This window comes from Mustela lutreola, chromosome X (genome assembly GCF_030435805.1).
Source record: "Mustela lutreola isolate mMusLut2 chromosome X, mMusLut2.pri, whole genome shotgun sequence".
NCBI lineage: Eukaryota > Metazoa > Chordata > Mammalia > Carnivora > Mustelidae > Mustela > Mustela lutreola.
In genome coordinates, this window is record NC_081308.1 from 62165308 (window position 1) to 62183242 (window position 17935).

At 48.5% G+C, this 17935-nt stretch overlaps 1 protein-coding gene across 1 annotated transcript in view; it reads left to right on the forward strand.

Moving 5' to 3' along the window:
• Positions 1 to 16465, forward strand: part of NALF2 (NALCN channel auxiliary factor 2) — a 29525-nt gene extending 13060 nt beyond the window's left edge. Inside the window, exons 2-3 of the mRNA XM_059157784.1 lie at positions 12515 to 12686; positions 13079 to 16465. Coding sequence (XP_059013767.1) covers positions 12515 to 12686; positions 13079 to 13464 — 558 coding nt within the window. The 3' untranslated portion in view covers positions 13465 to 16465. The remainder of the gene's footprint in view (positions 1 to 12514; positions 12687 to 13078) is intronic.
• Positions 16466 to 17935: the final 1470 nt, after the last annotated feature.

Below are 17935 nucleotides of genomic sequence, written 5' to 3' on the forward strand. Positions count from 1 at the left end.
GGCCTTGGGCAAGTTACGTAAACTCTCTGGTCCTTCCTGTCATCATCCATAAATATGTCTCCACCTCGGGAAGTGGTTACAAGCATTCAACGAGTTAATAAATGTCAGTTGCTTAGAACAGAGCCTGGCATATAGCAAGCACTTAATAAATGGCAGCCAGTATTATTCTCACTTAAATTAAATGTGTTTCATCCAAATGACTGTTGAATACCCAGTTGAGATTGACAACACTGGGATGGACTGCTTAGGAGAAGGGAAAGGTAATTTGGGAGCAGGCGGTGAAGTGTCTGGTGTGGGAGTGGGAGATCGGGAGCCAGAAGGCAACTGGTGTGACTCTAGTGAGTGAGGGCACAAAGACATGCTTAGGTAGGGGAAGAAAGAGGCAGAGATGGAAGGACTCCAAAGCCTTGATTCACCTCATCCCTAGAAACCAAGCATGGCTGACAGATTCTTTTATCAGGTCTCTGTTCTCCCCAGCCTCTCATCTGTCTATCAGGGTACTGCATTTGGAGAAAGAGGTAAGGCAGGGTCAGGGAGCTGGTTTCACAATGATCCCTGTGGAAGGCTAGAGATTGCTTTCTGGGCCTGGGCCCAGGGCTAGCAATGTGTGGCAGACAGCTGTGTCTGGGAGGGGGCAGTGGGACTTTATGCTGCACATGTCTGTGTGCAGCTCAGAGAAGCTACGGCTGTCACTGTCTCGCTGGCAAAATTCCTGTGGTGGCCTGCACAGCCGTTGGGCACAGAAGCCCCCAAAGCTCCTGTCCTCTCACATCATTTCCTCTTTTTGGCTACAGGACCACTCAAGTTCTGTTGGCTTGTTAAGCTGACCTGGCCCAAGCCCATGGCCCAGGCAGTGGGGATGGAGTAGATCCAGGACTGGCTGTGCGGGGCCTGGGGCTTTAGGGCTGAGTCTGGTGAGGTTGGTCAGATTAAGTCTCAGACATTTTTGTTTTATTGTTTTGAAGGTTCATGGATGCAAGGAAGCATTTTTGTTTCATTTTCACTTTATCAAAGTATTGAGTATACATATGTATACTCACTATTCAGAGTCAAACACTTGAAATTCTCCTTCCTTTTTCTTCTGATATTTATCTCCACATTTCTAATGGTATGCCAATACTACTGTTTCTTGACTTGTCTGTTTTAAATATCAGTGCGTGTGTACGTGTGTGAATTTTATATATACACATATATATGTACACACATATACACACACAACACACACACACACACACACACACACACACACACATATATATATATATATAATTTAATGTCTTTCAAACGATAAATATAGATCTCAGTGCTTATATTTAAAACAGAAGCCTTCTGCTCAAACCCTGAGCCTCACTCTTCAGAGTTAAATATTTCCAAATCTCTTTACCCCCGCATTTCAAAATGGCATGCCAATACTACAGTATCTTGAGTTTTTTGTTTTAAATATCTATTGACTTTTTTTTTTATTAGAGGAGAATTTAGCTCTCATACTACCAGCAGCACAGTATGTGCACACATAATTCCCCTCCCTTCATATATCCAATATTGGCATATCACAATTTCTGATTTTATCAGGATTACATTTTTACATTCTTAGGACTATAAATATTGTTCACAGCTGAGTCATGTAGAATACTGGATTACATTTCCTTCCTTAGTCAACTTGTTTTCCTGGAGTTAATATTTGCCTCATTTTGCTTAGTTCTGTATGACTTTTTGCTAATACATGTCCAATTTCCCCATCAGAGCTGTAAAATTCATGCAAACACAGAACATCACATAACCCATTACCTCTACCTTTTTATTGTAGGTCTCCACCTTACTTCAATCTGAACTAGTTGTTGGAGGCTTCATTTTCAAGTGCTCAGATTTCAAGTACTTAGCAAGCACCTTTTCTGTATACCTAGCTCCTTGTGAAACACTAAGGGCAATGTACAGATAAGTAAGATACAATTCCTGTCCTCAGGGAGCCTACAGTTTCCAGAATTTAATTTATACAGATGTCTTACTAGAAGGCTTGGGCTCCTTGCAGGGACTTTGATCCCACTCTCCAGGTGGGTCTTTTCTCTTTCCATCTCTTTCCACTGAATTACCAAATACCAGGCAGTCCCCAGGAGAGCAAAGGTGGTCTCAGGCTGCATTAACAGAGACAGAGCTTCCAGGTCAGGAGGGCTGATACTTCTACTTGACTATGTTGATAAACTATGTTTAGGAATTGGGTTCTGTTGCAAGGGACACAGAAAAATAGGAACTCATCTGAATATGAACAACCAGGATAGAAGAGAGAACTGGAAACCACATCTTATGAAATAATTGAAAAAAAAATGAATGTTTAGCTCCTTAGAAGAGTAGTCTACACATTGCTATCTCCATTTTCCTTCCTTTACATTTGCTTTTATTTTTTTTTCTAAAGATTTTTATTTATTTATTTGACAGACAGAGATCACAAGTAGGCAGAGAGGCAGGCAGAGAGAGGAAGGGAAGCAGGCTCCCCGCTGAGCCAAGAGCCCGATGCGGGGCTCAATCCCAGGACCCTGGGATCATGACCCGAGCCGAAGGCAGAGGCTTTAACCCACTGAGCCACCCAGGCGCCCCCCTTTACATTTGCTTTTAAATTGGCTACCAATTTGTTTCTGGTTTCTGCTGCCAATGCCCCACTGAAACTATTTTCACTGTGATGAGACTGCCACCATGTTTCTAAGTACGCATTTGCTGATCACTCCCTCTTCTTGGAAACTCTCTCCTCCCCTAATTTATAGAATGCTACTCTTTTCTGTTCTCCTCTAATCTTTTAAGCCACTCCCTCATCATCTTCATCAGATTCCTTTCCTCCACCTTTCCCTTAAATGTTAGTGTTTTCCAGGGATCCACTGTTGGTCCTTTTCTTTTTGTGCTCACTCTCCCTAGGCAAGGTCATCCACTTCTTGGCTTCCACTCTTGCTTTATCAGTCAGGGTGAGCTAGGATATGCTGCAGCAACACACAATTCCTAATTATCTGAAGCTTATCACAACAAACTGTTATTTCTTGCTCACAAAACATGTCCAAAACAGGTCAGCAGGGAGCATCTGTTCATGATAGTCACCATGAGACCCAGTGGTGACTAGGTGGAGACCTAGACCCTAGACCGAGACCCCACAGACCTAGTGGAGGGTCTGTTTCAACACTGCTTCCACGGTCAGAAGCAGAGGGAAGAGAATATGCCACATCATATGCCAACTCTTAAAGCTCCTCCTGAAAAGTGATCCACATCACTTCAATTCACATTTCATTGGCCCAAGTAAGTCATAGGGTCATGCCCAGCTTCAAAGGGTAGGGGAAAGTATACTTCTACTGTGTTTCTAATGATTAACCCCTTATCCCTTGGTAATTTGTCCCTGGCCCAGACCTTCCTTCTGAGCTCAGACCATTATGTCCAACTGTCTTCTTGACATTTCTATCTAGCTGAGCCACATATACTTCAAAGTCAATATGGTAAAAAACAATTCATCTTTTTCACTCCCAAATCTACTCTACCTCCTGATTTCCTTCTGTAATGAATGAAACTACTATTCATCCTGCCACCCAAGCCAGAAACCTGGTAGTCATCCTGGACCCCTCCCTCTCCCTCATTCTGCCTCCATAAGTTATCCTGTTGATCCTACCTCCTTGATGTTTCTTCTCACATCCGCGCCTTCTCTCCATTTCTTTTTTTTTTCAAAGCCAATTCTCTCCATTTCGTAATTGTATGCTACTGCCTTAGTTGAGGTCCCCAACATCTCTCACTCAGATTATTGAAGTAGTTTCCTGTCACCCTACCTGTGGTCTTGATACCTATACTCCACCATCCACACTTTCAGGCATCGCCTGAAAAGTTAGCCACAAAAGGGACATGTGATCTTTTAAAAAGATGTTATTTAAAACCCATAAAAGGCTTGGGGTGCCTGGGTGGCTCAGTGGGCTAAGCCTCTGCCTTCAGCTCAGGCCATGATCTCAGGGTCCTGGGATCGAGCCCCATGTCGGGCTTTCTACTAGGCAGGGAGCCTGCTTCTCTCTCTCTCTCTGCCTGCCTCTCTGCCTACTTGTGATCTCTGTCAGATAAATAAATAAAATCTTTTTAAAAATAAAATAAAATAAAACCCATAAAAAGCTTTCAATTATCTATAAGATGAAGCCCACCTCCTCCTCAGCATCCAGAGTATATCATAATATGGGCAAGGCCTTCCTCTGCAACTGCATCTCCCATTACACCCCGGCTTTGTAGCCTCTAACTAAGCTAAACTACCTATAGTGTCTGAACCCAGCACTATTTCACACAACCAGGCCTTTATACCTGCTGATTCCTTTGCTCGAATTACACTTATTCCTGCCCTATTCTGCCTAGAAAACTTCTTCCAATTTTTTCCCAAGTCCCAACTCAAGCCTCCTCCTCATGGAGATGTTTTCCTACCCTCAGTGTTCAAAATACAGTTGATCACTCCTCCCTCTATGCTCGCACTGTATCAAGTACATACTATTTAGCACAGTGGCTTATAATGATTGATTCACATGGTTGTCTCTCCTTCTTCTTGAAGATAGCAATCTTATCTTACTCATCTTTATCATATGCATCCCCTCATTGCAGTGCCAGATATTCAGAAGTTATTCAGATATTCAGATATTCAGAAAGTGATCCCTGCATGAACAAATGAATGGGAAGATCTGACTCAGGGAAGTTTACAAATAACTGCAGGGCTATCCAGGGGGACAGGAAGCTGACTGTAGATCTAGTAAGAGCCATGAGTAAAGCCACAGAAAGGCATTATCTCAGCTGGAAAGAAGGGAGAACTTCTTTAACTGCTAGAGTTGTCTAAAGATACGGGCTGCTCTGGGAGAGAGTAAATGCCCTCTGACAATAGCATTTGGTAGTGATGTTAGAGTGGAAATTCCAAGAGCAGACAGGGAAGTGGAGTGATGACTCTCACAGTCCCTTCCATTCCGGAGTGATCATGAACCTGCCTCCACTGCTCATCTGATTGATATGAATCAGCCAGGCTCCTTAAGAGCTACCCCTGCATTAGGAACACCACTTTTCCACTGAGCAGACTAACCCCTGAACAAGCCAGGCCCACCCAGCCATTGGCCTTTGAGCGGATGGCCTGGGAAGTTTGGAGGTGCAAGGTCCCTCTGGAACTGCACTGGCTTTAAATTCTTACACACCTCTCCAGCCATCTCCTCCAGGCCAGGCCAAAGCATTTGAACCCATGACTGCTCATTCTCTGAAGTAGGAAAGCTGTTGGTTATTTTTATAGCCACTTAAGCAAGGCTGTATCATCCACCTGGATTTGCCCTGTAATGCCTCTAATCCCAGTCTGACTCTGCCAATCCCAATGAACTACAGTTATCTTTAGAGTATTGTCCATGATCTCTTTTCCCTGATTTGGAGACTGACTTTGAACTTACTCTGTCCTGATCCAACTTCTTTGAAAGCCCAGAATCAGGAATAGGACCATGTGGTTCTTTCAGACCCTGCCCTAGGAGGTACCTCACTAAATTCTAGGTGTACCGATGGATATGGTGCAAAGAGGCATGGGGTTAGTTGTCAGAGGATGCATTTTAATCCTGGCTTTGTAGCTGATTTCTTGCATGCCTCCAACTCGGCTAAACCAATCCCTTTTTCTGGGCCTCAGTCTCCTCCTAGGTAAATTATGGGGGTGGGTGGTTACTTGTGTGCTGTGGACAGTGGGTTTCATTCCCCCAGTCCAGCCCAGATTGTTGCTCTGCCTCCACAGGCTCTGCAGCTGTAGCTCCTGGCCAAGGGTCCCAGGAGTCCATTAAGAAAACAAGCAGCCATAAAGATAAGGTCTGCAGGGAGGATTTGGGGGGGGCGGGGAACAGGCCCTAGGGACATTAGCAAGTTGGAATCCAAGAAGGAAACTGCTGACTTTCTGGCTGGCAAAAACAGAAGCTCTCCTCTCTGGATGGTTTTCCAGCTCTTAAACCAAGACGTCCGGGATGGCCTCCTCTTTCTAAACCCTCTGGCCCTGAATCTTGGCTTTGGGCACTGTGTGTGTATATACTCACCTGCGTGGATTCACACAGCATTGTGGGGGCCAGGAGAAGTCAGTCACTTCTTTCCAAAGAAGTATAGGAGTGAGGATGCCCTGGCCAGGGCTGCAAACCAGGAAGGAGGAAGGTAAGCCTTTCTCAGTTCTCCTGGCCCTCTCTAAACTGGCAGCTACAGAGCGCAGGAGGGTTTCTCATCTTTTCCCGCTCCCATTTCAAGAGTGGCTTAGCGGCCCAGTTGGGAGGAGGGGTGGGATAGTCTTCTGAGCTTCCTTTTTGGGTTAATTGGTGTTCCCTCTAGTTACTCCCTGCTTCCTTCCCCTCCCAGTTCCCATAGCAACTTGGCTGCAGCAGCCAGAACTTGATTGAGCCCAGTGGTGGCCTGACTGAGGTGGGAAAGGGGGTTCTGTAGGAAAAGGAGGGCACTGCTGGGTCAAGTCTTCCAACCCCACCCATCCTCTGCCACTACCTGGAAGGTCCAGGATGGTTAAGCTTAGAGGACAGCACATGATGCAGAAGGCTTTTCTGCCAAGGCTAGAGTTTGAAGAGCCTGAAAGCCAGAGCCAGCCTGGCTCTCAGCTGTCCTCCCCGATGCATGCCTTTGTCCCTGAGTGTGGAATTCAGTCATCAGTAAGATTGTCTGGTAAGAAGAACCATGGACTGAGAGCCAAGAAACCAGGTTTCAAGTTTATCCCTCTGTCATTATTTTATGTGACTACAGACAAGTCATTTCCCCTTTTCTGGGCCTCAGTTTCCTCATCTATCAAATGCAACTAGAGGGGCTAATCTGATAGTTCTCTGCGTATTATAATTACCGAGGGTGTTTTGAAAAATTATGTAAGTGTGGGTCCCACCCACAAAGAATCTGACTTTGCTGGTCTAGAGTGCATTTTTTAAAGACTCTCTGAGTCGTTCTAATATGCAGCCAGAGTTGAGAGACTAGAGCAAGAGATCTCCAAGTGTCTCCCAATGGACCATTGTCCTGTTTCGAAACATTTCTTCCTTTTCCCTGCATGTCCCACCTCCGGCAGGCCCCACAGCTTCCTTAACCCTGGCTCTCCTAGCTCTTCCCTGTCCTTACCGTTGAGTATTCAGGCCACCCCCTGTGACTGTCCAAATAGGCCGGTACCCTCTGGCTCAGTCCTCATACTGATCAGTCGGGGCAAGCTACTTAGGCTCTATAAGGGAAAAGGGATGCAGAAACTAAGGTAGGTTTGCTGCCCAGATGGTAGCCCCAAGAGACAGACTTTTCACTTGAGAAGGACCCTAGGCCAACTCCGAAGCAGGCGAGCCAGCAGTAGCCTCAGCTGGCCCTCTATGAGGCCAAGAAATTGGATTACCTCTCAGCCCCTTTTTGCTCTTCCTCTATGTCCCTCATTAGCTCATTGCCTGTTCCTGCCTAACCACCCACAGGCCTGGTGTCCTCCTCAGGCAATATGTCACCCACTTATTGTCATGGTGACCCAGACTAGGGGGTATGGGGCTTGAGGGAGGGTCTTGTAATTAAGGAAAAAGGCCTCACTCCTACTGTAACCCCCGACCCGCCACTGCCAACCCCTTCCTCCCACTCTCTCTCTCTCTCTTTCCCAGCATACAGGTGGGTGCCCAGCCATCATCCCCTGTTATTAGGCCAATCACAGTTGCCTGGGAGGAGGGCTCTAACTCCAGCTGGGCCTTCTCTCATAGGAGCAGGAATATTGAACTGGAAGAGCCCAGGGAGAATCCTACAGGGAACTCTGAACCCAACTGGTGGAAGAGGGAGCGATTCCACACACTTGGAGTGAGGACTGAGGAGGATCCTGGGTCCAGGCTGCTGATATTGGGGCAAGGCCTGTGGACAAAGCCTCACCTTGGCACTCTGGGTTCCAAAAGATGGAGGGGATTCTCTGAGGCACTGGGATCCTTAGCTTTAGGCATCTTCTTTTCTTTCTTGCCTTGCTTTTATTTCTTCTACCTTCCTTCTGCTCTCTTATCCATCTTCTCATCCCTACTTTTTTATATCCCCATCTTCCTCACCCACTTTAATTCCCCTGCTCACTCTTAACCTCAACTTTGTGACTTCTTGCCCCTCCTCTTCACAAACCCCCTCTTACACCCTCTGGTGTCCCCACCCTCTTATCCCCCTTCTCTTCCTAACCCTTCATCTTCTCCCACCCTCACTGCATCCCTATACCTCCTTTACCCTCCATCTCTTATTACTCTGCCCTTTCTCTTCAGGTCTACCCCCATATCATCACCATTTCCTACTCTCCAACTCCCTACTCTTGCTCACTCTCTCTTTCTTACACACTCCTCCTTCATACCCTATTACCCCACTTTCACTCTCTTCTACCCCTTAGGCTCCCTCTTACCAGTTCACTTCTCTCTTACCCTGCCTCTTACCCTCACTTGATCTCTTATACTCTCCTTTAATTCCCTTCTCCTCCCTTTGTACATACCTTTTGTCCCAACAATTTCACTTTTAAGAGCTTGTATAAACAAAATTTAACACAAGATTACAAGAGACATATATATGAAGATAGTCACCAAAGCATTGTTTATAATAGTGAGAACTTGGAAATTACTGAAATGTCCACCTACAGGAGATTGGTACTCTTCCCACCCCATTCATACAAAACTCTCTGTTCTTTCAGCATGCCATGAGTTTACTTACCTCTACACTTCCTTCACCTCAGCCTGGAATGCCCTTTGGCCTCATCTCTACCCATCCCATCTAAAATCCTACTCTGAATTCTAGCTTAACTGTTATCTTCTCACCGAAATCTTCCCCAGCTTTTCTATTTGCTTCCCTTCAATGGCCCATGGTTTACCTCTCCTACAGTATAGATCACACGCCATAGATTCAAATTAGATGCATCTACCTATGAAACTGGAATTTCTTCTAGGGTAGGGATTGGTTCTCATTTGCATGTCCTGTTCATTCAATCAACAGACTTGTTTTATGTATATTGTGCAGAGTACACAATGGTCAATAAGACAAACCCTGTCTGCTCTCATGCATCGTGCATTTTAGTGAGGCTGACTGAGAAAACCCAAACGAAGACGTGGACAAAGTTGTGCTTATGGTGAAGAAACGCTTAAGAAAAAGAGGGAGTAATGAGAAGGCATCCTCTAACTAGAGGGGTCAGGAAGACCATCTCTGAGGACTTGACCTGTGAACAGGCCTGAAAGATGAGAAGAACCTAGCCATGCAGAAAGGCCAGGGCGGGGTGTGGAGAGCATTCCAAGCCAAAAGAACAATATGAGCCAAGGTCCTGTGGTAGGAAGAAGTAGGGTATGTTCAAGGAAAAGAAAGAAAACCTATGTGTGTACATGTGTAGCATGATGAATTTGAAGGGAGAGATAGGAAATGAGCTTGGAGAGACAGATGGAAGCCAAGTTATGCAGGGGCTTGAAGTCCGTGGTCAGAAGGTTTGGGTTATATTCTACATGCATTGAAGGGTTTGAAACAAGGGAGTAATAGGATCTGGTTGTGTTTGAAGATCACTGTTACTCCTGTATGAACAGCAGATTGAAAAAATGAAGAGTAGAGGCAAGGAGGCCAAATGAGAGACTCTTGTACAGTTGACAGTAGTGGCCTGCACAAAGCTGTGGAAATGGAGTAAGAATTGGCAAGCCTCACTGATGGACTGCATGCAGGGATGCACAGAAAGAGAGGCTGACACCTAGGTTTCTGGCTTGAATACCTGGGTAGCTGGCCATGGCACTTCATTGAAATGGTCCAAACTTGGAAATGAGGGCAGATTTGGAGTAAAAAAAAAAAAAATGAAGACCTTCATTGTAAGATTTAGCGCATGTTTAATGTGAGATGTCGGTGAGCTGTCAAAGCACCAAGCAACACTCTGTTCCTCAGGGGGTGGATTTGCACTACAACCCACTACCACCCACCACCACCACCCATCACCACCCCCTGCTTTGGAAAAGGCTTCTGTGGGGATGCATTGTGAAAGTTCCTGTTCACGGTGAAGTTATTTGTATTTTACTGAAAGTGTTTAAAGTCAGCATAAGAAGCTCTGACCATGTGGTTCTTGATATGATGGAAAGGCTTCCGGCAGCACCATGACCAGGACTCTTGCTCGAAATACAGATTCCTAAGCCCACCTCAGGCCTCTTGAAGGTAATCTATTTAATAAGCACCCCAGGGGATTCTGAGGCCCATGGAAATCTAAGTACCTTTGCTGTGAGAAGCAACGATGACAAGGTGCCCCTGAGGATGTGAGGAGGCTAGGGGGCAAGGATAGCCCCATACAGGAGTTGGCTGGGCATCCTGTTGATGTGCTGTGTGGCAGGTCTGGGGCGGGGCCTGAGATCCTGCGCTTCTCACAAACTCCTAGGTGATGCTGAGGCTGCTGATCCACATCCACACTTTCAATAGCAAAGAGCTAGCTCAGCGGTTCCCAGTGGGGGATGATTCTGACCCCCTCCCTGACCCAGGGACATTTGACAATGGCCAGACATTTTTTGGTTGTCACAAAAATGGGAGGGGCGTAGGACTGGCAACTACTGGGTGGAGTCAAGAAATGTCACTCAAGGGGTGCCCCGGTGGCTCCGTCATTAAGCATCTGTCTTAGGTTCAGGTCATGATCCCAGGGCCTGGGATATAGTCCTGTGTCAGGCTCCCTGCTCAGTGGGAAGCCTGCTTCTCCCTCTCCCACTCCCCCTGCTTATGTTCACTCTCTCGCTGTGTCTCTCTCTGTTAAATAAATAAATAAAAGCTTTTAAAAAAATGTCACTCAGTATCTTATAATGCACAAGACAGTTGCCAGTACAAAGGATCCAGTTCATGGATATTTACCCAAAGAAAATAAAAACACTAAATCAAAAAAATATATGCACCCCTATGTTTATAGCAGCATTATTTGCAATACCCAAGATATGGAAGCAACCCAAGTGTCTATTGATAGATAAATGGATAAAGAAGATACGGGGTGTGTGTGTCTATGTGTGTGTGTGTGCGTGTGTAATAGAATATAACAATAGAAATAAAAGTCATAAAAAGAATGGGATTGTGCCATTTGAGACAACATGGACCCAGAGGGTATTGTGTTAAGTGAAATAAGTCACGCTGAGAAAGGCAAATACATATGCTTTCACTTATATGTGGAATCTGAAAAAGCAAAACAAATGAAAAGGAAACAAAGCAGAATTAGACCTAGAAATACAGGGAACAAACTGAAGGTCGCCAGAAGGGGAGAGGTTGGAGAGATGGGCAAAATGAGTGAAGGGAACTAGGAGATACAGGCTTCCAGTGATGGGACAATAAGTCACACGAGTAAAAAGCACAGCACAGGGATTAAAGTCAATGGTATTTTCGTGTTGTATGGTGGCAGATGGTAGCTACCCTCGTGGGGACTCTAGCATAGAGTTGTTGAATCACTATGTTGCACACCTGAAACTGTGTAACACTGTATGTCAACTGTATTTCAATTTAATTAATTAGTTGATTTAAAAGACTTTGTTTTAAGATTTTATTTATTTGAGAGAGAGAGAGAGAGAGCATGAGCAGGAAGGAAAGGCAGAGGGAGGAGAGCTGCTGAGCAGGGAGCCGGTTGTAGGGCTTGATCCCAGGATCCCTGGATCATGACCTGAGCCTAAGGCAAATGCTTAACTGACCCAGCCACCCACACACCCCTTTAAAATTAAAAGAAAAAATGATTTATTCAGTTCAAAATGTCAGCTGTAGTTACTGTGGAGAAAGTCTGGGCTTGATGATAACCAAAGAGTACAGAGCAGGGAACCTCAGAGAGGACCCAGTGCCTGGTTGGAGTGGGCTATATGAGGAACAGGAAGTATACTGAGAAGTGAATCTGCAAAGGAGCGTTTGTAAACAAAACGTGCCATCTGCCCCACACCGTAGCTGAAGCCAATGGGACAGAGCATGGATTCAGTAGAGCTTGAAAACACATGTGGTGCCTGGTTAAGGCAGATTCCTGTTTTCCTTAAAACTAACCCTTCACGTTGGTATTGCACTGCAGAGTTTACAAAAACATTTTCACATGTGTCTTATTATCTGATCTACGTAACATCCTAATGAGGGAGGGCAGGGATTATTCCTTCCACCACTTTCTTCAATTTAGAAACTTTACACATCAGCTGAAGAAGTGTTTGCTGAATGGAACAGAACTGAAGTTTACCTCATTGTAAGTGACTCCAGACAAGTCAGGATACCTCCTGGGGTCAACGAAACCAGTAGGGTTGGATGGGATGATCTGTAAAACCCCTCCCAGCTCTGACATAGAAGTAGTTTTGTGATTTTACCAGTGAAAAGAAAACATAAGCCTTGGAGGACTGCAGGTGAGGGGCCTTAGGACTTGGGGCTATGAGATGGGAGATTTTAGAGGAGGATTAGCGGTCTTTGACCCCCATCCTTCTTCACCCCCACCCCCTGGATCCTGGTGTTGGGTGGGTGGGCAAATACACCCCCTCCTTCATCCCTGTCTTTTGAGGAAGGAAGGGGCTGGCACCTGGGCTGATGCTCTTTCCTCTCCCCTTAGGCTGTCTACAAGGCCTGGCTGTGCTCCGAATACTTCAGCGTGAACCAGCAGGAATGCCAGCGCTGGGTGCCCTGTAAGCAGTACTGTCTGGAAGTGCAGACCCGGTGCCCCTTTATACTCCCCGACAACGAGGAAATGGTGTACGGAGGGCTTCCTGGCTTTATCTGTACAGGTAAAGGCAGAGCGTCGATGTCGAGGAGGGAGGAGGCTGGGGGCCCAGGGCAGACACCAGGTTGGGGGCGTGGGAGCAGGGAGGACGACACAGGAGAGTCAGATTAGAAGAAGCCTGGTGCCTTGAAGAGTGGGCAGCAAGGTCCCCAGTTTCGGACAGGGCCGAGCAGAGCAGGGGCGAAGAGCACAGGGGCCATCTCTCTCCGCAACTTGCCCGAGAAACTGTCTGGGATCCCTGGGAGAGAAGTATCCAGAAAGGGAAGTCGCCAAGGGACAGGGGGAAAGGAGTCTGGGCCAGGGCTACCAGTGCAGTCACAGCTTTGAAAAATCTCCTCTCTAGGAAAGCCACCTGTCCCTTTAGCACACCACCACACCTTCCTTATCCATTGGCAGGGTTGCTGGATACTTCGCCAAAGCGGCCGGAAACCAAGTGCTGTGACGTGCAGTGGGTCTCCTGTGAGTCGGAGAAGAAGAAGTTCAAGGAGACTGAGGCCCCCAAAACCCACCACCAGCAATTCCACCACTCCTATTTCCACCACTACCACCAACAGTACCACCATTTCCACCCCCGCCATGACCCCCCCGGCCACATCAGCCACAAGCCCTCCCTGCTGCCGGTCTCCGGGGGCTCCCGTCTCAGCCCCAGCAGGATCCGGCTCTATGTCCTTGTTCTCATGCTCCTCCATACCATGGTGTCCTTCTCCAGCAGCCAGGGCGGTGGAGGACTGGGGCTGGAGGCACTGCCGGCCCTAGATGAGGGCCTGACTCGGGAAGAGTGACAGCAGGAAGGGAGGACAGACCTCCACCGCACACTGACATCAGCTCCATCCCCCCAGGGGGAGGGGGAGGGGCTCCTCCCATGGGAGGTATAAGACCAGGTGGGGGGCGGGGGGGAAATTGGGGGCCACACATCACCCCCAACATACCTCCACCCCAAAAGCAGCTCCAGCAGTAGGGCCAGAGGGCCCCAGGGAGCTGCAAAACTCATCCGGGAGAACAAGGCAGGAGCAGCAGCTGCCCCCCCCTCAGGTCCCGGTCTATGGGGCTTAGCAAAAAAAGTGGGGGAGTGGGGGCTGGACATATCCACTCCTGCTGAGAGCCCTGACCCTAGGGAAGGAGGCTGCTCAACCAGCCTTGGCCCTGCAGGGAATGTTGGGGGGCATAGAGGGGAGAAGCTCTTTCCACCCTCCACATTCCTTTTGTTGCCACGATCCTTAATTCCCTCCTGCCCATACCCCTATAGGCAATGGCAGACGGTGCAGTGGCCCTTCTCCTACTCCAGCGCACCTTGCCCCATGTGGGGCCACCACAGGCAAGTGCCAGGCTGGGAGGTGAGGTGCATACAGTCATGGCTAGGTCAGGGCCCCGGTTAAGCTGTGCCCTGCCACCCTAGGCAATGAGGAGTAGGAATGGGGTACAGAATGAGTGGTGAGAGAGAGTGGAGATAGAGAAGAGGAAGAAGAGGGAAGAGGAGGAGAGTAGGTGAGGGGAGGGGAGAGGAGAGGAGAAGAAAGGAGAGTAGAGAAGAGGAGAGAGGAGCAGAGGAGAGGAGAGGAGAGTGTGGGAGAAAAGGAAGAGAGCAGGGCAGGGGGAGGGGAGGAGAGTAGGGGAGGGAAGAGGAGAGGAGAAGAGAGCAGAGGACAGGAGAGGAGAGAAGAGTAGGGGAGGGAAGAGAGGAGAAGAAAGGAGAGGAGAGAAAGGGGGAGAGGAGAAGAGAGTTGGCGGAGAGAAAAAAGAGAGGAGAGAAGAGCAGAGGATAGGAGAGGTGAGGAGAAGAGAGTAAGGGAGGGAAGAGGGAGAAGAGCGGAGAAAGAAGGAGAGAGGAGGAGAGGAGAGTAGGGGAGGGGAGAGGAGTAGAGACGGGAGGAGAGAGCAGAGCAAAGGACAGGAGAGAAGGGAGAGGAGAGTAGGGGAGGGGAGAAGAGGAGAGAGGAGAACAGAACAGAGGGGAGGGGAGGAGAGAAGAGGAACAGAAGGGAGGGGAGAGATGTGGGCAGAGAGCTTAGAGAAATAACTGAATGGTTTAGGGGAAGGTGGATCATCAGTGTTGAGGCAGGCTTGAGAACAGTTCCCCAAATCAGAAAGGGTTACATAAAGAGTCCTGTAGGGAAAGAGCACAGGAAGTCTGCTGTTGGGCCTCAAAACAGAAGGCTGATAGCACATGGTCAGACTGCCACTGTCTGAAGGGCCATTATCTTACAGAAGGTGCACATACTCCCAAGGGCCACTCTTGCCCTGGAGATCTTGGCCTTGAGGCCAATGATGTTTCCATTTCTGATCTCCATAGGGAGGAGGGACTTAAGCCCAGTGGGTCAGGCCTGGCCTGGGTCCCCATACACCCTCATTCTGTCCTAGCCCAGGCCTCCATGAAGGAGAACCTGGTGGCATTGCCCCAGGGCTTTCCAGAGATGAGCCTCCCCTGTCCCCAACCTGTCCCCACCCCCAGCCTACCAAAGAGTATTTGTCCCTTCCCATCCCTGACCCCATGGATTACTATCTCAATTGTGAAACAACCAGACTCTCCCTCACCCTGTAGCAGGTCCCCTGATCCAGGCACCCTTGCCCCCTCCTGGAGAAGGTCCGGAGACAGGCAAGAGGACCCACTGAATAAAGAGAATGTGCTGTCTTTTCTTGGCTGAGACTGGAAATACTCCGTCAGGCCTGAGAGCTAGACAAGAAATGAGGCCTCCAAGGCCCCTTGGGCACAAAGGGCTATTAGCCTTTGTGCTGATCTCCTGGGAGTGGGAAGCCACATTACTTGGGACATTTACGAGCCAAGAAGAGCAGACAAGAAAGGCAGCCCGAACTGTGTCCCTGGGACAGGCCAAGGGGCTTTCAGGGCCAGGAGGTCCTGTGTCCTAGGCTGCGTGTGATGCCAGTGAAGGGAGGGGGAGGAGGGGGAGGAGACAGCCTGAAGTAGTTGTCAGGGGAGAGATGGGAGACCTCCCAGGAGAGAGGGTATCATTCAAGGACTTCTGCTGGGTCCCAAATAGGCTCCATGAGACTGGGGAGTCCTTCTCTGCCAGTTTTCTCATTTGTCACAGCCTGTTTCCCTCTCCTGACTCCCGTGCCCTGCCCACACCCTCTCCTGTTTGGCCCACAGCACTTCGGGCCTAGCCACATGCCCCATCCCTAGAGTGCTCTTTTCAGCTGGGGAGGGGAAGAGGTGCTGGCTCCTTTCCAGAGACGCTTCTGTAGATGTGAGAGACCCTAGGTCCTGCCTTCTAACTCCTGCATCCTCAGGAGGGGCAAGGGGACTGGGAAGTAAGGGGGACCTTAGGGCCCCAAAGAGCAGACCCTTGGAGACTACCATCCTCTCTTCCCCATCACCAAGTGCCCAGGAGACCCCTGGCTCAGACCAGCCCAGGGCCTTGCCCAGTGGCAGGGGAAAGGGGCACCTCACTCCACCTCAAAGTCATTTGACTGTCCCTGTCCCCCTCACCACCCAGATCTTCCACCACCCCTCCAGCTGCCCCCTGCCCTCCATCACAGGCAGCAGAGCTGGGCAGCTTTCTTATGCCATTTTCTACACTGTGCTTCATGAGTAGACCTCTCTTGCACTAGTTCCTATGACTGAGTCTCCAAGCTGGATTCCTAGTAGTCCCCTGTCCCTTCTGCCCTCACCTGGCTATGATTCAGTTGTTCCCCTTCCCCCTGCCTCTGTGTTTCGGTGAGAGTCTCTGTATGTGTACTGCTTTCTGTTTTGTTGCATTGTGGGGCAGAGACCTCTCTGCCCTTGTTTAACCCCATAAAGAAATAAATGGTAAGACTTGATGATAACCCTCCCTTCATGGCTTTGTTCCATGGTGTCAAGCACTGGGAGAGAGGAGAAAGTCTAGGGTTTGTGGAAGGGGTGGGACCAGAGGACACTGACCACCCCTGCCCTACTTCTTGGTGGCTCAAGTCTCAAAAAAAAAAAAAAAGAAAGAAAGAAAGAAAAGAGGAAACTCTACAGGAGTCCATTCAGATGAGGAATCACAAAATCAACCATCCTCTGGGATCAGGCAGATAAGGGTGAGTGCACAAGGTGGGCCAGGCTGAGGCGAAGGTCACACTCCAAGTCTGTGAGTGGTGAGAAGGGCACGGTGTGTACATTCCGCAGGGGGCAGCTCAAGTCCAAGTTTGTCTTGTGGGAATGTGGGCATAGGGATGCCTTTTTTCTTTGTGAAGCCCCCTCATTTCTAAATGTTGGCTTACATCTGCAGAAAGCAAATCTCCATGTGGGCTTAAGACATCTGCTGTCCCCACAGGGCCCACGGGGCCTGGGGATCACTGGTTTCCCACATCTGCTGCAGCCTTTGGTTGCAGTCTACCAGCCTCATGTCTCCTCCGCTGCTTCACTGGGGGCCTGTGTACCCAGCATAGAAGTGAAAGGCCCCTGGGAAGAACTGCAGGAAGAGCGACAGACACAGTCCTCCACCGCCACCAGCTTTTCACATAAACAGGGCAAGGGAGGGCATGTGTTAAGAGGGAATCTGGTGTCCTTACCAGCTTCTGAATTCCTGTGCCAAAAAAGCACAAGTCCCCCCAACACCCCCCAAGGTAACAGAGCAGGGAGGTTAGGGCATGGTCACGAGCACAAACTCTAGCACTGATATCTCCTACTTGTCTGGCTTGGCACAAGTTCCTTGACTTCTTTGAGCCATGGTGACCTCATCTGTCCAAAGGGTTATTGGGCAAATTCACACAGCATACCTACAGCACTTAGCACAACAGCATCCATGGAAAGGAGCTGCACAAGTATTGATCATGATTATCATCACGCTCAGTCTTTTTTCTCTTTCCTTCACCTCCACTTAACAATCTTATTTATTTATCTATTTATTTATTTGAGAGAGAGAGAGGCAGGGAGGAGCAGAGGGAGAGAAACAAGCAGACTCCGCTCTGAGTGCAGAGCTGCACATGGGACACAATCCCGAGATCATGACCTGAGCCAAAATCAAGAGTCAGAGGCTTAACCAACTGAGACACCCACCTAGGTGCCCCTTCACTCCCCACTTAAAATGGTCACCAAGTTTTGTCACTTCTACCTCTGTCATGTGTTGGCTCCTGCCCCTCCTTTCCACTCCCTCCGACTCTGCCACTTAACAGGCCTGCGGTAGCTCCTGTCTGGACTACTGCAATGGCCTACCAACTCATCTCTTGTTCAGTCACTCCAACTCCGATCCATCCTCCCCCATCACAGGGTGCTGAGGCACTTAGGAGGCACTCCAGAAATATTTCATGAAAGAACTGTCACCATGCAGCACA